General features: G+C 44.1%; 2 protein-coding genes across 3 annotated transcripts in view; one reads left to right on the top strand and one right to left on the bottom strand.

Annotated features, from left to right (window-relative positions):
* RETREG1 (reticulophagy regulator 1) overlaps positions 1 to 25183 on the bottom strand; it is a 214595-nt gene that overhangs the window by 101891 nt on the left and 87521 nt on the right. The gene's annotated exons all lie outside the window — the stretch shown is intronic.
* Positions 22624 to 25183, top strand: part of LOC143996766 (putative serine/threonine-protein kinase DDB_G0277449) — a 63035-nt gene continuing 60475 nt past the window's right edge. For both annotated transcript variants that reach the window (XM_077492021.1, XM_077492020.1), the window contains exon 1: positions 22624 to 22786. In XM_077492021.1, coding sequence (XP_077348147.1) covers positions 22750 to 22786 — 37 coding nt within the window. In that variant the 5' untranslated portion in view covers positions 22624 to 22749. The remainder of the gene's footprint in view (positions 22787 to 25183) is intronic.

Here is a 25183-nt window from a genome sequence, read left to right as displayed (position 1 = left end):
TCCCTTCAACCCCTTCTGCAGAATGAAGGACTGTTCGATGCGTGGAGGTGTTACCACGCCAACGAAAGGGACTATACTTTCTTTTCACATAGGCATTGTTCTTACTCACGAATAGATTTATTCCTGACGGATAAATGGCTATTGCAACAAATAGTAACCACTAAGATATTTGATATTACCTGGTTTGATCATGCTGCAATCTCTATGTCTATTTCGGAGGGGAATGTCTCTTCCTCACCCCCCATCTGGCGCTGTAATGTGTGATTGTTGCAGGAACCCAACACCAATGATGACTTATCACAACATATCCAAATTTTTTTTGCAGATAACCAACATTCAGTGAATGACCCATACGTTCTGTGGAACTCACACAAAGCATACATGAGGGGTGTCCTTATCCAATTGGGAGCCCAACAAAAAAGAAAACGCATACAAACATTAAATAATTTGCTGATAGAGATTCATGACATTGAGGTACTAAACAAACAAGCTCCCACACACAACTTAGCTAGTAAACTTGCGAACCTCAGAGAAGCACTGCGAGAACATCTATCACAGCAATACGATAGACACTTACGACGTTTACAACTCAATCATTATGCCAATGCCAATAAGGCAGGCAAATATTTGGCTAATAGACTAAAAGCCACACGCACGAAATCCAGGATACCATTTCTCTACAGCTCTGCGACACAGCATAAAATAATTAATCCCCTAGACATTGCAAACCAATTCGCTGACTACTATAGCAATTTATATAATCTTAAAGAAGACCCTGCTACATTACAACCATCCACAGACAAAATGCAATCCTTTCTACAAAAATTAAAGCTACCATCCCTCTCTGGTCAACAACTGGATGACCTCAACACGGCAATTTCATTTGAAGAAATTCAACAAACTATCTCTAGCCTTCCCAATGGCAAATCACCAGGGCCCGAACGGATTCGCAAACGAATATCTTAAAACATTCCAATCCATTCTTGCCCCACATTTACAACAGGTGTTTCACAAAGCAGCTGCTACTGCATACTTCCCACAAGAAATGTTGAGGGCTCACATTGTCACACTCCCTAAACCAGGGAAAGAACCTACAACCCCGGCCAATTTTAGACCAATATCATTATTGAATTCTGATATAAAAGTATTTGCCAAGTTATTGGCTAAAAGATTAACTAATATAATTCCTACACTCATTCAACGCGACCAGATGGGATTCATGAGGGGGAGACAAACTTCCGACGCTACGAGAAGAATCATAAATGTGATACACTCAGCAGGGGTAAATCGAACACCTTCTCTGCTGTTGTCCATTGATGCAGAGAAGGCGCTCGATAGGGTACACTGGGAGTATATGAAATCCGTTTTGACTAAGTTTGGTTTTTCAGGCCACATTTTTACAGCCATATCTGCACTCTACTCCTGTCCCTCAGCCCAGGTACAATCAGCTGTTTTTTTGTCCAAGGTCTTTAATATAACGAACGGTACCAGACAGGGGTGCCCACTATCACCCACCATCTTTAACCTTATAATAGAACCATTGGCTGAAACTATTCGCTCACATCCCCTTATCACTGGGTTCCAATTTGGTGCCAGTAAACACTATCAATCTCTTCGCAGATGACGTTATTTTACTTTTGACTTACCCGCAACAACCCTTGCCACAGGCACACAAGGTTCTTATGGAATTTGGAGAGGCTTCTTATTATAAAGTGAACTTTAGTAAATCCCTAATACTAGACCTAGGGGTGCCCCCTACAATCAGAAATAGGTTACGAATCCAACTACCATACACCTGGAGCGAGATGGGTATAGTATACCTAGGCATCACACTGACTAGTACACTAGCCAATTTAATCAAAACCAACATGTCCCAACTACTCCCTAAAATAGAAAAACAATTAAGAGATATGTCACAGAAGGAAATATCATGGATGGGGAAGATCACAGCATACAAAATGCTGATATTACCACAAATTCTATATCTCTTCCACTCCCTTCCGGTCCATATCCTCGCATCTTACATTACCCAGCTATTAAGTATGTGTTGGAAATTCATATGGAGAGGAAAAAGGGCTAGATGTTCACGTAACAACCTAGTAGCACATAAAAAAGTAGGAGGAGCAGGTTTAGTGGACTTACATGATTACCTGAATGCAGTTAGACTAGACTCTCTTAAACATTGGATAGGTTCTCAGGAACCCCCAATATGGGTGGATATAGAAGAATCAATATCACCTACCGCTGATCTAAAATTATTGCTACTGAGTGACAGGTGGTCACCATGGAATTTGGTTTCCCTATCTCCACCCATGCAGTCATCTTTGTTATCTTGGAGAGCTTTCCTTAATCTGAAACATAGTGAGACCCAAAAAATACCTTACCAGTTCCCTGTAACACTACTTGAGGCAAAAATACCAATGTTATCGGTGAAATCTCTCATGAAATATGGTATAGCGTCTTTTTCGGATATATATAACAGAACCCAACTCAGAAGCGTAGATCAATTATTAACTCGCTATAATCTACCATGTACAGAATTGTTCACTTGCTTATGCATCACTAATTTCCTCAAACAACTTCCCAATCCGGAAACCTATGTCCCACAACCACTGTGGCACTTTTACACCGGCCTTACCAGGCAAAATAGGGGTATCTCGTTTTGTTATACTCAATTACAAGACAAACTTACTTTCAAAAGAACAAGGGCAATGAGTAACTGGGAAATAGACTTACATACTAACTTCTTTTATATTCAATGGAAGATAGCCTTCAAGACTATCCACACATCAACACATTGTATTAAGCACTGGGAGATGACTCTAAAAATTGTAAATAGGTGACAATATACACCATATAGATTGTCCAAATACTTTTTGGGGTCATCTCCACAGTGCTGGAGGGACTGTGGTATGGTAGGAAATTTGCTACATATGTTCTGGAATTGTCCAAATATCAGAATCCTCTGGAACCAAGTATTCAGATTAATTTCCTCCCTTACGGGGAAATGTTGTCCCTCCTCCTCATGATTGGCGTTATTACATATTGGTATAGAAGAATTCCCTGCCAAATTTAGACCAATGGTTAGCCACATTTTATTGGAAACCAGAGCTCTAATTTTACGCCATTGGAAATCAAATACCATGATAAACCTCTCTGATGTGACTAGGGCTGTCCATAGGAACTATGTCTCATTGCACTTAACGCTATGCAGGGCCAGAAATTTGATAAACAATGGTCTACTTGGGGTAAGTACAACTCTCACTGATATTAAATTTTATGGATATCACTCCTTACCTATTTCTGTTCTACATAAACAATGACACACCTTTTATATTATTGTAAAACATTATATTGTGTATGTCGAGTACAACATGATTGGACTTTCTTTTTTTTTTTTCTTCTCTCTGCACTTTTATGTTTTTTCTTTTACTGCTAATAGTATTCTTGAATATTGTTACTTGAAAAACTTTCAATAAATATTAATGAAACAAAAAAAAAAAAAGAACACAATAGCTTAGTGGGGAGATCACTGAACTAACATCGCATAGTTAGTACAGGATCTCCTCCAGAGCTCTTCAGGGTTTTTTTTATTCAGCCCGCAGGGTTGAATAAAAAAACACTGATAGCGTGTAATAGGCTTTAGAGTTTAGGTTTATTAGTCTTGATAAAGTTGCTCTTAAATGAAGTACGGTATTATATGGTTTGAAAACACATAGCTGCTTAGATGCTGTTAAAGCTAAATTCCATTTATGTTTTTTTTTTTTGCACAGATGCATTTGTCCAGCTTGGAACAATGTAAATATGCATAATCAAAAGAAATCTGGAATTCACTTTACCTTTATTGATCCTTCATACAAAAGACATCACAGACGGTGTGGAGTACAGTAAATGCTGTGTGACTAGCACTTACTCATAACTTCATTAGGGCTGAATCAACTAATCGATTAATCAACAACCAGTCGATTATGAAATTAATCGATTGCTATTTTCATAATCGATTAATCGGCCAGTAACATAATGGGGTTAAAAAAAAAACTAAAATGAGCCCTTTATAGTACAAAAATATAATCACTACTGTAAATATTACTTTCACTGTTCTACAGTGAAAAATGTAAACCCCTTCTAGTAGTAATTATCTGCTTTTTTTGTACTATAAAGGGCTAATTTTAGTCTTTTTAACCCCATTATGTTGCTACACGTCTTAGGCCTGGTTCACATCTATATGTTTAATGGTGCTTTTTGCAGAAATGCACTACAGTTCATTTACATCGTTTCCTATGGGACACGTTCACATCTGTGCTTTTTTTCAGCCGCTGCATATTTGGAAAGGTTCAGGGATTTTTAACGCAAAACTGTACTTTTTTGATTCAATATACTTCAATGGAAAAGCTGCAGAAAAGAATGTAATGCGTTTTTGCAGCAATGTGTGTTTTTTTAATCTGCCCAAAAAACGCAAATTGCAGTAAAATCACGTGCACAAAAATCAAAACGCACAGCAAAAAGCACTGTAGAGACAGATCAAAAGCTAAAACTGCATAGGTGTATACCGAGCCTTATGCTGGCCTCACAGATCAATTTTCAGGTGAGAATATTCAGATGAAAAATCTTTGTACATTCGCTGAAAGAATTTTGTTTGAAATTTTCACTTCATTTCTGAACAAAAACCACATACACTGTCTGAAAATTCCTTTGACCGAGAAGTTCTCTATTATTTCCAAATTTTCATATCACTGTGGTTGAAAATGAACGTCAATTTGACCCACTTTTAATTTAAGGTTATTATCTGATTAATCGAAACAATAATTGACCAACTAATCGATTATGAAAATAATTGTTAGTTGCAGCCCTAAACTTCATACACAAAAATATAATAAATCACCCTAATAAGCTCTATACCACTATGACCCCAATTACACTAATTGGAAAATCCCTCCCATCCTTAACAAGGGTGGGATATCTGGGAACTACAACACATTTAAAGACAGGTGTGTAACTGATTCAGTTAGTAATTATGTGTATGGATAAGAACACGGTTTGCACACATTTACCACTCAAGTAAGATTCTGTATGCTCCACACCTGTCTCTTATGCCGCATACACACAGTCGGATTTTCTGACGTAAAATGTTCGATGGGAGCTTTTTGTCGGAAATTCCGACCATGTGTAGGCTCCATCGGACATTTTCCGTCGGACTTTCCATCACACAAAATTTGAGATCTGAATCTCAAATTTTCCGACAACACAATCCGTTGTCGGACATTCTGCGTACACAATTCCAATGCACAAAGTTCCACGCATGCTCGGAATGAAGCAGAAGAGCCGCACTGGCTATTGAACTTAATTTGTCTCGGCTCGTCGTACGTGTTGTACATCACCGCATTCTTGACGTTTGTGTGACAAGTTTGGGCCAACATCCGTCGGAAAAAAATCCATGGATTTTGTTGTTGGAATGTCCGATGGTATGTACGGGGCATTAAAGTGTTGCAAGTAGGTTCTTGCATAGGGGGTTTACTGCACATGTGCACAGATACCACAAGTGTCAAGGTCCCAGATACCAGCGGGTCTCAAAGACAGGCCAGAGACCTTCGCCACATCTGCACATGGTGGTGTGGCAGAGGAGGGGCAGGATCAATATATCAGGGTACTGAAGTTCCTCTTGAACATTTTTTTTCTCGGTTCAGACCTGCTCAGCTCTCACACGACAAGGGGTGGCTATCAGTCCAGCTGCTTTTACATTTTTCCAGGAGTATGATTTTTCAAAACATAAGGATCCCATATGCAGGACGACATTTTAAAAAAGTTGGATTTTCTGAAATGATTCTAAATTCCCAAAGTATAAACCATAGTTCAGCATTATCTGAGGATTTTTGGCCAATGATTGTGACAGATGTTTCTCCTAAATCTCATTGCGTAACAACCCAAGAACATACTTCACAACACAACATATGCAGGGATTGCTCATGAGAACACTGTGTTTCTTCCCTGTGTTACATAAAAGACGCCTGCACTTATTCTTTATCTACAGGGAGGCCATAAACACAGAGAAAAAAAACATGTTATTGACTTGATCTGAACAGAGCGCCTATAACCAAGGTGCTATCTCTTCACTATCCAATAGGATTCAAGTCCAGGTAACACACCCACTTGTGTCACAACAGCCAGGATATTTGCAAGGATATGTCGGTCAAACCTTTTAGTTTCAGTTTGCTCAGCAAAGTACACAATCAACTAAAAACAAACGTACATACATAAGGGCAGAAAAAAAGAGAATTTTAACCACTTAAGAACCACGCCTTTTTTTTACACTTGGTGTTTTAAAAGTTAAAACCTGTTTGTTTTTTGCTAGAAAATTACTTAGAACCCCCCGAACATTATATATATATATTTTTTTTTTTCAGACACCCTAGAGAACAATATGGCGGTCGTTGCAATACTTTATGTCACACCGTATTTGCACAGCAGTCTAACAAACGCGATTTTTTTGGAAAAAATACACTTTTTTTAATCAAAAAATAAGAAAACAGCAAAGTTAGTCCAAATTTTTTATTGTGAAAGATAATGTTACGCCGAGTAAATTGATACCCAACATGACATGCTTCAAAATTCCCCTCGCTTGTGGAAAGGCGACACACTTTGACACTTAAAAATCTCCATAGGCAACGTTAAAACATGCGGGCGCGACTTATGTATGCGTTCACTTTTGCGCATGAGCACGGTGGACGGGGCGCTTTAAATCATTTTTTTTTTCTTATTTCGTTTACTTTTAATTTCTACACTGTCCCTTAAAAAAAAAAAAAAGCTCACTTTTTTTCCTATTACAGGGAATGTAAACATCTCTTGTAACAGGAAAAAAAAGCATGACAGGACCTCTTTGATGTTAGATTGGGGGTCAAAAAGACCTTAGATCTCACATTTACACTTAAATGTAATAAAAATAAAAAATAAAGTAATTTTTTTTCAATAAAATAAAAAGTTTTCCCTTTAAGACCATTGGGCGGAAGTGACATCTGATGTCGCTACCGTCATCTAATGGTAGGGAGTTGAGTGGGGGCATCATTATCTCACTCAACTTCTTGCATCAGGAGGGGGAAGGATCGGGTCATCTCCACCGCTACCGACAGCTCCGGTAAGAGGTGGAGATGGCCGGAATGCAGCGTGGGTGGGCACCTCTCCCGCGGCTGCTAAAAGTGATCTGAAAGCAGACCGCCCGTCATTTTTAAAAATTACCCGGGTTATGACAGCCATCTGCTGCCATAACATCGGTATTCAACGTCAAAGTACCGACGTATAACGTCGGTGGGCAGTCCGGAAGTGGTTAAAGCGGTTCTTCACCCTAAAGGGGAAGTTCCGCTAATCTTATCCCTCCCCCCCTCCGATGCCACAATCGGCACCTTTCAGGGGGGAGGGGGGTGCAGTTACCTGGATAATCCAGGTAACTGCACCCACTTCCGGCCAGACCGCCGCAGACCCCCGCAGACGCTCCGCCCCCCCCCCCCCCCCGTTGTGTTCTGGGAAACACACAGTTCCCAGAGACACAGCGGGGGACCATAAGAGACGCGCAGCGTGACTCGCGCATGCGCAGTAGGGAACCGGGCAGTGAAGCCGTCATGCTTCACTTCCCGATTCCCTGACAGAGGATGGCGGCGGTGGCGCTCGTCATCTGCCGCTGACATCGCTGGAACCTGGGACAGGTAAGTGTGATTTTATTAAAAGTCAGCAGCTGCAATATTAGTAGCTGCTGGCTTTTAATATTTTTTTTTTAGGTGCAGCTCCTCTTTAAAGTGCATTTATTTCCACTTTTGCTGTCAAGTTTGAGCCTACCCTACTGTAGGGTATGTTTTTTTATGTGTTCCCATTCACATAGCATGGCTAACATTTAAGCCAACCATAGATGGATCAAAATTCAGCAGGAACCAGACAACTTTCGATCACTGTATGGCACATGTGTCAAACACAAGGCCAGATGGCCAAATCCTGCCCTCAAGGCCATTTAATGTGGCCCTCGTACCGCCCCTGCAGCTGCAGGAGAGCACTAGCCCTCCTCTGGTCCTCCTCCAAACCCTGTATTTTCTGCTTTCCAGCAATGCCTCTAGCTTCTTCCCAGCAGCAGCACAATGTAAGGGGGATGCACTGTGATGTAAGGGAAGGTGGAGGGCTCTTGATGTCTGATGTAAGGGTAGGGGATGCTCTGGACATCTAGTCTTACAAATACAACCGGCCATTTTCAGGACAATCATAATGCTGATGCGGCCCACAATGAAATTTAGTTAGACACCCCGATGTATGGGCAGGCTTGTTCTACTGAAGTCAAACTGCTGGCAATGGTCATTGTATTCTGATGGCTGGAAAACCTCCTGCTTTCAGAATACAATAACACAGTGGGAGGGATTCCCCATCAACACTGATTGCATTGATGGGGGGGATCAAGCAATTTTCTTTCCTTTAACCTGTGGTTGAAAGAAAGAAAAATTGCATAAAGCACGACTTGACTTAAGCCAGGTACACACTATTCGTTTTTTTTCGTGCAAGCAAAAAAATAAAAAAATAAAAAAAATGACAGCTCCGGTCGAAGACACTTAGCTAACCATGCGAGGTTAGTACAATCATCTCCCCCACTGAGCTGTTGTTGTTTTCCGACAGGGGGACAGCCCCCCCCCCACCAGAACACTCCAATAATCGCTCTCTGCCATTGGCTGAGAGCGCTAATTGGGAGTCGGTCGGCTGCTTGTTTTCCAGCATGCACGTCCGACGCGGTCTTCTGTCACACAGACCGACATACACATGCACAGAAAGTCGGCTGGTATTTTTTGTAACGGCAAATGTCTCCCGACATTCTGTCCACGTGTACGGGGCTCAAGGGTCCATGCCCACTGGTTTAAAAATCGTTGCTTCTGCAGTTTTGTGTTCTGCCTGTAGAAACAGCTCAATGTTATCCATGCACATTTGGACGATTATAGGCTTTTTTTAAGCTCATCATTTAGACACAGGGAAAAAAACGGAAAATTCCTATCAAAATACTTACCGTAATTTTCCTTTCCTGATGGACTCCATGGCAGCAACGCGTGGGTTAAGTCCCGCCTCCACTACCCTAGAGGACACTACTCCCATAAATCTTTGCTCCCTGCCCATGGCCGTGTTCGAGAACTAGCCTACTCCAGCCATTTTGGGAGGGAACTCCTGCTGCCATGGAGTCCATCAGGAAAGGAAAATTACGGTAAGTATTTTGATAGGAATTTTGCGTTTTCCTGACAGACTCCATGGCAGCAATGTGTGGGAAATAACTCGCCAAACACACTCGGGTGGGCAAAAATGCTGAACAAAAATTTATTTAACACTGTCCACCGACAGCACCTTTAAACCAAAATCAACGGAAGATAAACTGGCAGGTTCGACACAATAGTGAGCCATAAATGTATGAATGGATGACCAAGAGGCAGCCTTGCAGATAACCTCAGGAGCCACATGATGTGAAGCTGCCCAAGAAGTAGAGAGCCTTCTCGTGGAATGTGCCATAACCGCCTCAGGAGGAGCCAAGCCCTTCTCTTTATAAGCCCACTGGATCGCCTGAACCACCCACGTGGAGATGGATCTGACCGAAGCCCTAAAGCCTTTGCTTTTACCATGAAAAAGAACAAAAAGATAATCTGATTGCCGGAAAGAAGCTGTCGCCTCCAGGTATCGTTTCAGAATAACTCCCATGTCGAGAGGATGAAGATCCTGACTCCCAGCAGAATTAAAAGGTAGGAAGAGTAATATCCTGATTTTCGTGGAAGACTGAGGTAACCTTTGGGTTCGACCCCAGCATTGGCACTAGGACCACTCTGTCAATGCCGAGACTTGTACACGAAGAGCGCTGACAGATAGGGGAATGTCTAGTCCGGACTGTAAGAAACCCAAAACATCCTGAACCGTCAAATTACCATTGGAGCAAGACCTGGAAGACAAGTGACTTGTGAATCTAGACCAAATCCTCTCATACACCTGGTTGGTACTTTTCCTCCTTGCACTCATGAGAGTAGGAATGGCCTCCTTTGAACAACCCAGAGCCTCTAACCTTCCCCTCTCAAAAACCAGACCCTCAGACATAGATGGGCCGGGCAGGGATGGAACCCACTGGATCGCCTGAACCACCCACGTGGAGATAGATCTGACCGAAGCCCTAAAGCCTTTGCTTTTACCATGAAAAAGAACAAAAAGATAATCTGATTGCCGGAAAGAAGCTGTCGCCTCCAGGTATCGTTTCAGAATAACTCCCATGTCGAGAGGATGAAGATCCTGACTCCCAGCAGAATTAAAAGGTAGGAAGAGTAATATCCTGATTTTCGTGGAAGACTGAGGTAACCTTTGGGTTCGACCCCAGCATTGGCACTAGGACCACTCTGTCAGGAAAAATGTGAGGAAAGGTTCCTTTGATCCTAAAGACTGAATCTCAGAGACTCTTTTTGCTGAGGATATGGCTACCAAAAAAGATGTCATTAGGGACAATTCTTTGACTGAAAGTGTTCTGTCCAGTTGAGAGAAGAAGTCGAGAACCAGCGGTAAATCCCACTTGGGGAATCTAAGTTTCCTCTGTGGTCTAAGTCTAATTGCTCCTTTAAAAAATTGCTGAACCAAGGGATGTTTAGCCCAGGATACTCCAGAAAAGGCTGAAATTGCCGAGACTTGTACACGAAGAGCGCTGACAGATAGGGGAATGTCTAGTCCGGACTGTAAGAAACCCAAAACATCCTGAACCGTCAAATTACCATTGGAGCAAGACCTGGAAGACAAGTGACTTGTGAATCTAGACCAAATCCTCTCATACACCTGGTTGGTACTTTTCCTCCTTGCACTCATGAGAGTAGGAATGGCCTCCTTTGAACAACCCAGAGCCTCTAACCTTCCCCTCTCAAAAACCAGACCCTCAGACATAGATGGGCCGGGCAGGGATGGAGCTTCGAGCCCTGGGATAGAAGATCGGGTCTGAGAGGTAAGGGAATCGGATCTCTGACACTGGGGAGCATTAGAAGCAGAAACCATGGCCTGTTGGGCCAATAAGGTATTACAGCTATCACCTCTACTGCCTCTGATTTGAGTCTCCGCAGGAACTGTAGAATAATAGGAGTTGGAGGAAAGGCGTAAGCTTTGTTGAACCACCATCGATCCGTCAGAGCATCCACTCCGTAGGCCTGAGGATCCCGAAACCTGGAATAATACCTTGCCAGTTTCTTGTTGCAAGGGAAGGCAAATAGGTCGACCTCTGGGGAGAACCACAACGTTAGAATCCACCTGAAAACTTCTTAGTGAAGGGACCATTCGTTGTTGTCCAGACTGACTCGAGACAGAAAGTCCGCTTGGACGTTCTGCGTTCCTGGAACATAAGTTGCTGTAATGTTGACCAGGTTCTTCTGAGCCCAAGACATGATTGGCTCTATCTCCTGAAGAAGGGACAGACACCGAGTACCTCCTTGTCTCCTTATATATGCCACTGCTGTTGTGTTGTCTAGTCGAGTAGGACCGAGGTTCCTGAGACCAGATGACGAAAGGCTAGGAGCGCCTGGAAGGCTGCCCTCAATTCTAGAATATTCGACACCATCCTCCTGGAAGGGAAGTCCCAGGTGCCTTGTGCTACTTCCGTCAAACAGTGGGCGCCCCAGCCCCTGTTGCTGGCATCCGAAGTTATTGTTACCCATGAGATGGGGAGAATGGAATGACAATTGAATAGGTTCTCCTTCCGAAGCCACCAGGGCAGAGAGATTCTCATTGAAGATGTGATCCGGATAGGTTGAGTCTTGTCGCCTAGCCATTGGTGAAGAAACCCTTTTTGGAACGGTCTCATCTTCCATTGGGCCCACTTCACCATTGGAATCGTGGCCACCATAGTGCCAATAATTCTCAGGCACCGAAGAGCCGGGAGATGGGAGGCTGAGAGGGCCGGACGAATTCTGTCCCGAATTACCGCTACTTTCTCTTCGGGTAATGAGATGGTACCCTTCACTGTGTTGAAGAGTGCGCCTAGGAATACAAGAGACTGGGAAGGAATTAACTGACTCTTTTCTAGATTCAGGATCCAACCGAATTCTTGAAGAGTGGAGATAACCTGATCCTTGTGCAATAACAGACGGTCTCTGTCCTGGGCTAGCAGCAGAAGATCGTCCAAATAGTGGTGAAGACGAATTCCCTTGGTTCTCAATAGAGCCACTACGGCCAACAACACCTTTGAAAACACTCGGGGGGACGTTGAAAGCCCGAACGGGAGACATACGAACTGAAGATGTAGTTTTCCTACTGAAAATCGCAGAAACTGCTGAAAATCTTCTGCCACAGGGACATGAAAGTAAGCGTCCTTTAGGTCTATTGAAATCATCCAGTCGCCTGACTGGACTGACTGTTGTATTGTTGACAAGGTTTCCATCTTGAACCTTTCCTTTTTGATAAAACGATTTAGATGTGTAAGGTCTATGACTGGCCTCCAAGAACCGTTTTTCTTTTGGACCATAAAAAGAGGAGAATAAATTCCTCTCCCTCGTTGATCGTCTGGCACGGGTACGGCAGCGCCTTGAGCCAATAAAGATTTCACGTAGGCCAACAAGATCTGCCTTTCTTCTTCTGAGGCCGGAAAGGAGGTGGGAACATATTTTAGTCTTGGGGACCTGCTGAAGGTCTAAGAATGGCCTGAAGAGACCGTTCTGACGGTCCAGAAGTCCTGGATTGAGGCCGCCCAAACATGCCGAAAATGTAGAAGACGAGCCCCCACCTGGCCTATCTGAGCGGGCCCAATCTCAAAAAGATTTGGTTGGTTCCCTCTCTCCTGTCGCACTGCTCTTGGCGGATTTCTTAAAGGAGGACTGCCTTGACTTCCATGATCTGGAATATTCCCGACCCGGTCTATAGCTACGGGCCTCCCTGGCCTGCTCTTGATATTGCTTTTTAGGAAAAAATCTCCTCTGGCTTTTTAAACATCTATCCTGAGGAAGAAACCCCGACTTACCACCAGTGGCCCGGGTTATGGCATTATCCAATTTATTCCCAAAAAGGGAAGAACCCTCGAAAGGGATACGGCACCACACCTGTTTAGACGCTGGATCAGCCAGCCAGGGACGGAGCCAAAGGGCCTGTTTGGCGGTTACAGCTGAAAGCATAACCCGAGACACTAGGCGGATGATGTCAATCGAAGCCTCCCCCAGAAAAGCCGATGCAAGCCGTAACTCCTGGATAGGAGAGTTTTTAGCGACTTCATCTGAAATGTTTCTGAGGGTATCATCCACACCGTCCGTCCAGACTTCCATGGCCTTGGACATTGCCGCTAAAGCCAATGCTGGCTTGCATGCCATACCAGCAGTGAGGTAGACTCTCTTTAAATTGGAATCAATCCGCCTATCTAAGGCATCCTTGAATGAAACTGTATCTTCCAATGGAAGGGTCACATGTTTTACTAGTCTCATCACCGCTGCATCCACGAGTGGAGCTGATTCCAGATACTTGACCTCATCCTCCTTAAAGGGATATAACCTTAGGACTTTTGAGAGCATACTATTCTTTTTCTCAACTCCATTCATCCGTGATGACCTCACCAAGTTCAGACAGGAATGGAAAGTTAAGACGCTCCCTTTTAAGTTGCTTAAAATACTTCCTCTGTTTGGAAGGATTAGCCACCTCATCTTCCCAGTTCAAAGCCTCTCTGATAGCCTTCAACAAGGGGTAAAGTAAGGCAAAGTCAAACCCCACACAGGGACTATCTTCCTCAGATTCACTGTCTGATGCAGCAGCTGAAGGGTGGCTTGTTAGAGAGGACTCCCAGAGCTCTTGAGCATGCGACTCCCTGACTGGTGACAGGTGATTCTGACTGAGGCATAGGGGTCTGACTGGCCCCGATCCCCTTGAGGGATTCTTTCACCACTTTTTCCACAAGGGATCTTAGTTGCTGGTCCGTACCCCCTCTCTCACTAGAGGCTTTGGAAAAGCAGAGGTCACACCGGGATTTCCCAATAGGAACTTGCGATCTGCATCCCCAGCAAGTATTAATAACTGAGCGGCTGGAATGAGCCCTGGAGGAGCGAGATCGATCCTCGCTACGGCGACCGGATCTTGAGGGTGAGCCGTGATGTTTAGACTTAGAATATGAATGCCGGTGGTAAGACTTAGAAGAATCGCTTCCTCTATGCGTTGAGCTGCGTTGCTGTTCTGATCTAGATGGGCTAAGACAGAGATAGAAGAGACATACAGATAAGAAAAGATAACAGACTGACTAATACTGGACCCCCCCCCCCCCTACTTCCCCCCCAGACAGTACCTATTATGAGAGGGCTGGCCACATACAGTCGGGGGTGAGTCCATATCTCTAGGGGTTTCCATAAATGCTGCAAAGACATATAAGTAAGGCTGAGAGCACCATACACACACACGCCCACCCCCCTCTTCCCAGAAGGCCACCTACCTCCACAGAAGAAATCCTGGACAAGGGGAAGTCACGTAATAACCTGCAAGCATTCCCAAAGCTTGTAGGCTATTTTCTATGTTTAAATAGGGCGCCTTAATGACGTCATCACCGCGTCCTGTGCCCCGCTACTGCGCATGCGCGAATAGCGTCATTTTGCCGCTATCGCGCATGCGCGAACCAAGCCTCGTTCCTGTGCCGTACTCGCTCATGCGCAGAACGTATCTAACGAAAAACAGGAAGTGAGCGGTGGCTGGAACGCAGGCTAATCCAGCCGCCATGCCTATACCCACATACATGGACACACAAAAAATGAACGGAAATGAAGGAAAAGGCAAGGAACAAACACAAACTGCTGCCATGAAAAAGAGGAACAATCTTACCGCTCCCACACGATCGTCTCCAGGCCGAAGGTAAGAACAATACATACCGGACTTCTCAGGGCAAAATAGGTCACCTGCTATTTAGCTGGGCTATCCGACCGAATGCGCAGCCTGCCTGCCAGTGGCTAGGCTCCTGGCTTCCTCCAGCGCTTATATCCAATGCCCACTCCATACCCCGCTAGTAGCTAGGGCTTAACGGAGTCATGCGACAATTCCATCCACAGTCGCTATTCGGCCAAACCAACAACGGAACCGTGTGGGAGCAATCTTCAGGTAGAAAGACCGTAATGGGTCCTACGGAGGAGGACAAAAAAAGAACACGGCCATGGGCAGGGAGCAAAGATTTATGGGAGTAGTGTCCTATAGGGTAGTGGAGGCGGGACTTAACCCACACGTTGCTGCCATGGAGTCTGTCAGGAAAAAACCTTTTGGTTTGTGCTTGATTGGAGCTTTCTGGCAGAAAAAAAAAAATGCTAAACTCTCCTAAACTCGCCTAAACTGTATACAAAAACACTCTATATACCGTATATACTCGAGTATAAGCCGAGATTTTCAGCCTCTTTTTTGAGGCTGAAAGTGCCCCCTCGGCTTATACTCGAGTCACCGCTGTCTGACTGCTCGATCAGCGTATCGAGCAGACAGACGGCGGACATTAAAATTCAAAAGCCGCGCCTCCTTCTCCGCCTCCGCCTGTGATAGGCGGAACACTGAATTTCCCAGCAGTCAGTGTTCCGCCTATCACGGACATCCGTTCATTCTCATACTACGGACGAGTATGAGAGGATGTCCGTGATAGGCGGAACACAGGCTGCTGGGAAATTGAGTGTTCCGCCTATCACAGGCGGAGGACGGAGGCGCGGCTTTTGAATTGTAGAATGGCCGCCGAGAAGAGCGGCGATCCTGGAGCGGCGATCTATCGGCACGACACGGGACGGAGGAGGCACGGGACGGAGGAGGCACGGGACAGAGGAGGCACGGGACAGAGGAGGCACGGGACAGAGGAGGCACGGGACAGAGGAGGCACGGGACAGAGGAGGCACGGGACAGAGGAGGCACGGGACAGAGGAGGCTCGGGACGACGGCGGCTCGGGACGGAGGCTTGGGACACAGGTAGGCTGGACACACACACAAGGCTGCACGGACACACACACACACACACACACACACACACACACACAGGGATGGATGGATGGATGGATGGATACACACACACACACACACAGGGATGGATGGATGGATGAATACACACACACACACACACACACACACAGGGATGGATGGATGGATGGATGAATACACACACACACACACACACACACACACAGGGATGGATGGATGGATGGATACACACACAGGGATGGATGGACGGACACACACACAGGGATGGATGGATGGATGGATGGATGGACACACACACAGGGATGGATGGACGGACACACACACAGGGATGGACGGACACACAGGGATGGACAGCCATGTCTCACCCTCGGCTTATACACGAGTCAATAAGTTTTCCAGTTTTTTGGGGGTAAATTGGGGGCCTCGGCTTATATTCGGGTCGGCCTATACTCGAGTATATACGGTAAGCATTTTTTTCTGCCAAGGAAAATTGCTTTTTTTTTACGCCCAGTGTGTATGGAGCCCTAGTGTATAAATATTTCTCACAGTGACTTTGTCCCCGGGCCAATTAAGATACAGTGCCTTGAAAAAGTATTCATACCCCTTAAAATTTTACACAATTTGTCATGTTGCAACCAAAAAGATAAATGTCTTTTATTGTGATTTTTTGTGATAGATCAACACAAAGTGGCACATAATTGTGAAGTGGAAGGAAAATGATAAATGGTTTTCAAATTATTTTACAAATAAATATGTGAAAAGTGTGGTGTGCATTTGTATTCAGCCCCCGAGTCAATACTCTGTAACTACCTTTAGATGCAATTACAGCTGCAAGTCTTTTTGGGGATGTCTCTATCAGCTTTGCACATCTAGAGAGTGACATTTTTGCCCATTCTTCTTTGCAAAATAGCTCAAGGTCTGTCAGATAGGATGGAGAGCGTTTGCGAACAGCAATTTCCAAGTCTTGGCACAGATTCTCAATTGGATTTAGGTCTGGACTTTGACTGGACCATTCTAAAGCCCCATACACACTATTAGTTTTTCTGCTGAGTTTTTCCTTCAGATTTACCAAAACCATATAATATGAGGTCAAACCTTAGGAGTTTTAATTTGTATGCAATCAGGCAGGCCCTTGCACTACATGGTTTTGGTAAACCTGAAGGAAAAACTCAGCAGAAAAACTGATAGGTGTATGGGGCTTAACACATGAATATGCTTTTATCTAAAGTAAACCATTCCATTGTAGCTCTGGCTGTATGTTTAGAGGCGTTGTCCTGCTGTAAGGTGAACTTCTGCCCCAGTCTCAAGTCTTTTGCAGACTCTAACAGGTTTTTATCAAATGCCGCGTACACAGGACTGGACTTTTTGAGAGACTAGGTCTGACAGACTTTCAGCAGAGTTCCGACGGACTTTCCAAATGAACGGACTTGGCCACAAACAATCACACCAAAGTCCAACGGATTTGAACATGATAACGCACGACCGGACTAGAATAAGGAAGTCCATAGCCAGTAGCCAATAGCTGCCCTAGCGTCGTTTTTTGTCCGTCGGACTAGCATTCACACGAACGGATTTCTCGGTCTGGGAGAGTTCTGGTGGGAAAATTTAAAACATGTTCTATTTCTAAAGTCCGCCGGATTTTTGGCAAGCAAAGGTCCGATGGAGCCCACACACGATCGAATTGTCCAACGGACTCGTTCCGTCAGACTTTTGCTGTCAAAAAGTCCGGTCGTGTGCACGTGGCATATGATTGCCCTGTATTTGGCTCCATCCATCTTCCCATTAACTCTGACCAGCTTCCCTGTCCCTGCTGAAGAAAAGCATCCCCACATGATGCTGCCATCACCATGTTTCACGGTGGGGATGGTGTGTTCAGAGTGTTGTACAGTGTAAGTTTTCCGCCACACATGGCGTTTTGCTTTTAGGCCAAAAAGTTAAATTTTGGACTTATCTGACCAAGGCACCTTCTTCCAGATGTTTGTTGTGTCCCCCACATGGCTTCTCGTAAACAGCAAATGGACTTCTTATGGCTTTCTTTTAACAATTACTTTCTTCCTGCCCCTCTTCTATAAAGGCCAGATTTGTGGCGTGCACGACTAATAGTTGTCCTGTGGACAGATCCTCTCAGATTCTGCAGCTCCTCCAGAGTTACCATGGGCCTCTTGGCTGCTTCTCTGATGAATGCTCTCCTTGCCCTGCCTGTCAATTTAGGTAGAAAGCCATGTTTTGGTAGGTTTGTAGTTGTGCTATACTCTTTCAATTTCCAGATAATGGATTGAACAGTGCTCCGTGAGATGTGAAAAGCTTGGGATCTTTTTTATAACCTAACCCTGCTTTAAACTTCTCAACAACTTTATACCTGACCTGTCCGGTGTGTTTCTTGTCCTTGATGATGCTGTTTGTTCACTAAGGTTCTCTAACACATCTCTGAGGGCTTCACAGAACAGATGTAATTATACTGAGACTACATCACACACAGGTGGACTCTATTTACTAGTTAGGCGACTTCTGACTGAATGCAATTGATTCCACTAGATTTTAGGAGTTAGGAGTATCAGAGTAAAGGGGGCTGAATACAAATGCATGCCACACTATCATTTTCCTTCAATTTCACAATTATGTGAAACTTTGTGTTGGTCTATCACATAAAATCCCAATAAAATACATTTACGGTACGTTTTTGGTTGTAACATGACAAAATGTGGAAAATTTCAAGGGGTGTGAATACTTTTTCAAGGCACGGTATAAATACCTCATTAACCTACAATGCAGGAATGCAGTTTCTAATCTTTTATCCCTTTGTTAGGACAGACAGTGTTCACATTTAGTTTACAGTCGATAATGAAGAACTGTAAACACAGTACAGGCAGGGTTAAAGCGATTTTAAAGGCTCAGGTTTTCTTTTTTTCTTTTTTTTATAACAAACACGGTATGCTTACCTGTTCTATGCAATAATATTGCACAGAGTGGTCCTCAACCTTCGCTCCTGGGAGGCAGGTAAGTCCTTTCATAGTAAAAATCAGCAGCTACAATGTTTGTAGCTGCTGACTTTAAATTTTTGGAGGTGGGGGGCTGGAACTCCTCTTTAAACACTACCCCACAGTGCCACCCTAAACATTACAAAGCACAGAAAGAATGTAAGAATTTTAAGCAAGGAAAAAACACTTAAAACGGTAACCAGCATTTTTTCAAATTTTTTTTTTGTTATTTTATTAGAATGTGAACATCTACAAGTTTACAGATAAGCACTACTGGGTTGCACTCCCTTTGCTCACTCCCAATCGACAGTCCATGTTTCCCACAGAAGGTCAATTCCCAGTTTCCTCCGTCCGCTTTACTCCTACTTCCTCGTCCGCGTGGTCCGGCGCATCCCTGGCTGGGACGCCCGGTTTCTCCTCTGGTCTACATAGAAATGTCTGCTCAGGCTATCCAGTGCTGGGGTCTCTAAACCCCCAGACCTTCAAGCCCGCTTCCGCTATCCAGCACTGGAGCCTCTGAACCCTCAGGCCTTCAAGCCCACTTCCGCTATCCAGCACTGGGGTCTCTGAACCCCCAGGCCTTCAAGCCCGCTTCTGCTATCCAGCACTGGGGTCTCTGAACCCCCAGGCCTTCAAGCCCGCTTCTGCTATCCAGCACTGGGGTCTCTGAACCCCCAGGCCTTCAAGCCCGCTTCTGCTATCCAGCACTGGGGTCTCTGAACCCCCAGGCCTTAAAGCCCGCTTCTGCTGCACTCTCTACATCTTGGGTTCTCTCCTCCCCGGAAGCATGTGACCCCCAGCTTATATGCGAGTGCTGCCCCTGCCAATACAATTTAATGATTGGTCCAGAGCTCTCCACATAAGCTGCCTGCCACTCAGGTCCCAAATCCTGCCTCCCTTCCAGAACATTTCCACTGGAAGGATGAGGGGACTTCCTTGAGCCAGAGTGTAGGTGGCCACACCCACCTCTATTCTAACACTCCCATCTCCCAAATAAACAACCAGGCCTAGAAAAAGTACAAGGCCATGGCTAAATTTACCTATCACTAACCACAGGAACACACTAAGCACCCACCTAAATGGGGTGGGCATTACATTTATATGTGACATTGCTTGTTGTCATCTATGGCAAGCAACATTGTCAGAGTGATTATCATGAACCTTGCTGTTTCACAATCAGCGAGAATTTGCCTGTGCACCTTTTTAAAGTCACTGGATTACCGCAAATTAATAGGTATAGTGTATCTGTGTGATGTGCAGTATAGTTGCCAGCCTTAAGGCTGAAGAAGGACCGTTTCAACAGAAGCCAGCTGATATTTGGCCAGAGTGTATGCTGAAAAACCAGCAGCCATCTGGTATCCTATCAGCGCTGGCAGCCAATGACATTAATATAGCACATAGGAAGCACGTTTACTGGATACTAATGAAGCAAAGACTTTAGAGTCTGGTCTCTTCAGTGCCTTGAAAAAGTATTCATACCCCTGACATTTTCCAAATTTTTTCATGTTACAGCCAAAAACGTAAAATGTATTTTATTGAGATTTTAGGTTATAGACCAACAACAAGTGGCACATAATTGTGAAGTGGAAGGAAAATGATAAATGGTTTTATTTTTTTTTACAAATAAATATGTCAAAAGTGTGGTGTGCATTTGTATTCAGCCCCCTTGAGTCAATATTTTGTAGATCCACCTTTCACTGCAATTACAGCTGCAAGTCTTTTTGGGCATGTCTCTACCAGCTTTGTACATCTAGAGAGTGAAACTTTTGCCCATTCTTTGCAAAATAGCTCAAGCTCTGTCAAATTGGATGGAGAGCGTTTGTGAACAGCAATTGGATTTAGGTCTGGACTTTGACTGGGCCATTCTAATACAAGAATATGCTTTTATCTAAACCATTCCATTGTAGCTCTGGCTGTATGTGTAGGGTTGTTGTCCTGCTGGAAGGTGAACCTCCACCCCAGTCAGTTTGCAGACTCCAACAGGTTTTCATCTATGATTGCCCTGTATTTAGCTCCATCCATCCACCAGCTTCCCTGTCCCTGCTGAAGAAAATCATTACCACAACATAATGCTTCCCCCACCATGTTTCAGTGTGCATTGTTAGTTTTCCACCATACATAGCGTTTTACTTTTAGGCCAAAAAGTTCAATTTTGGTCTCATGTGACCAGAGCACCTTCTTCCACGTTTGCTTCCCGCAAACCGGACTTCTTAAGGCTTTCTTTCAACAATGGCTTTCTTCTTGCCACTCTTCCATAAATGCCAGACTTGTGGAGTGCACAACTAAAAGTTGCCCTGTGGACAGATTCTCCTACTTGAGCTATGGATCTCTGTAGCTCTTCCAGAGTTACCATGGGCCTCTTGGCTGCTTCTCTGATTAATGCTCTCCTAGCCCGGCCTGTCAGTTTAGGTGGACGGCCATGTCTTTGTAGGTTTGCAGCTGTGCCATACTCTTTCCATTTTCAGGTGACGGATTGAACAGTGCTCCATGAGATGTTTGAAGCTTGGGATATTTTTTATAACCTAACCCTGCTTTAACCTTTTCCACAACCTTATCCCTAACCTGGCTGGTGTGTTCCTTGGCCTTTATGGTGCTGTTTGTTCACTAAAGTTCCCTAACATACCTCTGAGGGCTTCACAGAACAGCTGTATTGATACCAAGAATAAATTACACACAGGTGGGCTTTATTTACAAATTAGATGACTTTTAAAGGCAATTCGTTGGACTAGATTTTAGTTAGGGGTATCAGAGTTAAAGGGGGCTGAATACAAATGCATGCCACACTTTTCACATATTTATTTGTAAAAAAAAAAAAATGAAAACCATTTATCATTTTCCTACCACTTCACAATTATGTGCCACTTTGTGTTGGTCTATCACATAAAAATCCAATAAAATTAATTTATGTTTTTGGTTAAAAAATGACAAAATGTGGAAAATGTCAAGGGGTATGAATACTTTTTCAAGGCACTGTATGTACCAAGAATCCTAGTAGCACTCCTCATCCCCTGCTGCACAAATCAAAACATAAATTAAAGCTGATACTGTGTAGCAAGTCTTTTACGATTATGAATGAACAAGCACTGCTATCGGGGCTGTGTGATTGGGCTGCCAGTGCCCTGTATAATTATGAAGAGCCAACAGTTTTATCACACAGCCCTGCAGCGCTCATTGATCTTTCATAATAGTAAAAGAACAGTCAACTTAAAAGGTGGGAGGGGCTCAGTGCTGTCTGTACCTGCCCAACAGAAAAGCCCATAAATTGGGCTTCAGATTGGGGTGAAGCTACAGCCAATATTAACAGGAATAAAAATGCGCCTTTAATCAACAAACGGATCACCAATCATAACAGCACCAAGTGCTATATGCACATGGTCCACTGGAAAACGAAATAACAAATGTCAAATGTTGTTGAGAGTGCTTTAAATAAGAAGAAGATTAGCTGTATTCTAAGAAAAGTGATTTTAATGACTTTTAAATGTCATCTATAGAAAGATTCATCTCGCATATTTCTCTGCACACGGTAACTGAGGTGTTGAGTGTTCATGACACATACCATGCTCCCTTGTTCACTAGTTATTTCTGTAAATCTACAAACACTTAAACAGATTATGGAAAGCCCTACCACCTGATCATTATGACAATGGACGTTTCCAGCTATGGATCTATTAATCATCAACCAGTTTCCCAGCTTTCTAACATTTGACTTTGTGATTCCTAAAGCTCTAGTATAAAAATAAACTTTATGAAGCTGATCCAATGCCGCACTTGCATTCTTACGCCTTGTTTCCAGCTGTATCCAAGAAGTCATCTGCAGGCAAGAGATGGAGTGAAGTAACAAAAATCTAAGATGACAGATTTATCCCAGCAATATAAACACAGAACGGGTAAGCTGAATACCTACTTGCCCTCATGTTCTATCACCATAGTGCTACTCTCACTATAAGGTCACTGTGGTGCCTGCTTCAATTAACTCCACAGAAATAGGTGGACATAATGTGCCAACCAGCTTCCCCTGACACTAAAGGAATGCCCTCCCATGTCACATCTCTGTCTTAATCATTCAGCTCAGGCTAGGATGTGACATTGCGGCGACTATGACTCAGGAAATAAACTTGGTTTAATAACCTCTGTGTCATTCCATAGTTGTGACCTACAAATTGTACAAGCCGGTCTAAACCGGGGCATATACATTAAGATTTTGACTGGATAATTCTAAAATGTAATGGCAAATATATCAGTGATAAGACAATTTAAAACTTAAAGTGGTTGTAAACCTCAGACTTGAAATACGAACAAAGCATATCCGTCTAAAGCAGAGGTGTCAAACTGGCAGCCCTCCAGCTGTTGTGGAACTACAAGTCCCATGAAGCATTGCAAGACTGACCATTACAAGCATGATTCCCACAGGCTGATGGGACTTGTAGTATTAAAGAGGAAGTAAACCCTGCTGGGTTTTACATGCTCTTTTTTCCCCCTGCAAAGTAAAAGCATAATGGGCTAGTATGCATTGCATACTAGCCCATTATGGGACACTTACCTGAAAACAAAGCCTGCGTTATCCCAGCTGGTGGCCGCATACATCTTCGCCCCTCTTCCTTCCGGGGCTGCAGACTCCGGCTCTGTGACTGGCCAGAGTAGCGCGACGTCCCTTCCGCGCATGCGCTCGGGAACAGTCAGTCACAGCACTTGCTAGTGAAGAAACGGCATGGAGGGCTGTATATGGTAAGTATCTTCTAAACTGTGCAGGTTTAGGATATATTTACAGTACCTACAGGTAAGCCTTATTATAGGCTTACTTGTAAGTACAAGTGGTATAACTAGGTTTACAACCACTTTAAGTGTCATTTCTATCAGCCGGCACGTTCCTCTGCTATCAGTATAAGTCCCTTCTGACAATTTTTCCTGACAGCAAGAGAAAAAAAGGTGACGGGGAGGGATCTCCAGCACAAAGCCTGTGATTGACAGCCTCAGATTTGCTCCTGTGTGCTGTTTGAAGGGGGGGGGGGGTCCTTTCCCTGTAATCAGCTCTCAGCTCCCCTCGCTGAGCTCTGCAGAGTGTAACTTTAGCTCCACAACCCCTGCTTTCTGAAAGCTCATAAAAGCGGTATAAATTCTGCACTTTGAATGGCTATAGAGAAGAGAACACTGAAAATAAGCAAATGCAACTTATGTACAGGGATTTGTTTCATCCCTGTGTATTATCTGAGGCCAGTCACTTCACTGGGTATAAATAGAGGTTTAAACCACGTTGATTCCTTTAGTTAAAGAGTAACTCCATTCAACCTATCAACTAACGATGATACAATCATGCCAATATGGACCTAAATCTCTGAGGAATGTTACCAACACCTTGTTGTATTTATTGCAGTTCCGAAGGCGGTGAGTGTAAATGCCCCCAATAATTCCTCTGTAAGCAGCTTCTCGGATATCTGCTACCCTGAATAAATTTAAAAACTTGCAAACATTATTGAGCTCAGATGAAGGGGGGGGGGGGGGGGGGGTATTTAGTCCCTGAAATGCTTTGGATGGTTTGTAAAGCATTAAAGCTGTTTTGGACTTCTTTATGAATTTGGTCTGTCACTCCTTTTGGTTTAAAGTGGAGCTCCAGGCTCCTTAAAAAAAAAAAAGTAAAGTCAGCGGCTACAAATATTGTAGCTGCTAACTTTTAATATTAGGACACTTATCTGTCCACGTATCCAGTGGTGTCTTCACCCCAGCCGAACTTTCAATTGGCTCTCGGGTGCTGCCGCTGCCATTTCTTGTAAGGGGAACCGGCAGCAAAGCTTTGTGGCTTCACAGCCGGTTCCCTACTGCGCATGCGCGAGCATGCTGCGCTTTGTGAGCGGCCCAATGGCGGAAGGCCAAACTTCTGGGTGACTTTGCCATGGCAAGATCAGCCAGAAGTGGGAGCGGGTACCTGTCAAAACCAGATACCCCCACCCGCCTGAAAGGTGCCAAATGTGGCAGCGGAGGAGGGGAGAAGGCAAACAAGCGGAGCTTTCCCTTTTAGGTGGAGCTCTGCTTTAAGGTCTGAGTGATGCCCCTGGGTATTCATTGGAGGGTAGCCCTGGATGCATGCGATTTGCCTAACCAGAGCCAGGGAACTTTTCAAATGACTGTATTCTTTCCCTTTACTTGTATTTATAAGCATTGAAGTCCTAGCACCTCTTGGATGTATGCCTTTGGCCCATCTGTAAGATGCCTTTCCTGTCACCAGAACAAGTGTCCCCACTTGATTTTAACTCTGTTCTGTGTAAATTATTGTAGTTTGAGTTTCCCTC

The sequence above is a fragment of the Lithobates pipiens genome, unplaced genomic scaffold, assembly GCF_037356315.1.
Source record: "Lithobates pipiens isolate NorthernLeopardFrog02 unplaced genomic scaffold, aLitPip1_a1.2 Scaffold_19, whole genome shotgun sequence".
Lineage (NCBI taxonomy): Eukaryota > Metazoa > Chordata > Amphibia > Anura > Ranidae > Lithobates > Lithobates pipiens.
Note: the sequence above shows the minus strand (reverse complement) of the source record. Positions and strands in the feature narration are given on the sequence as shown.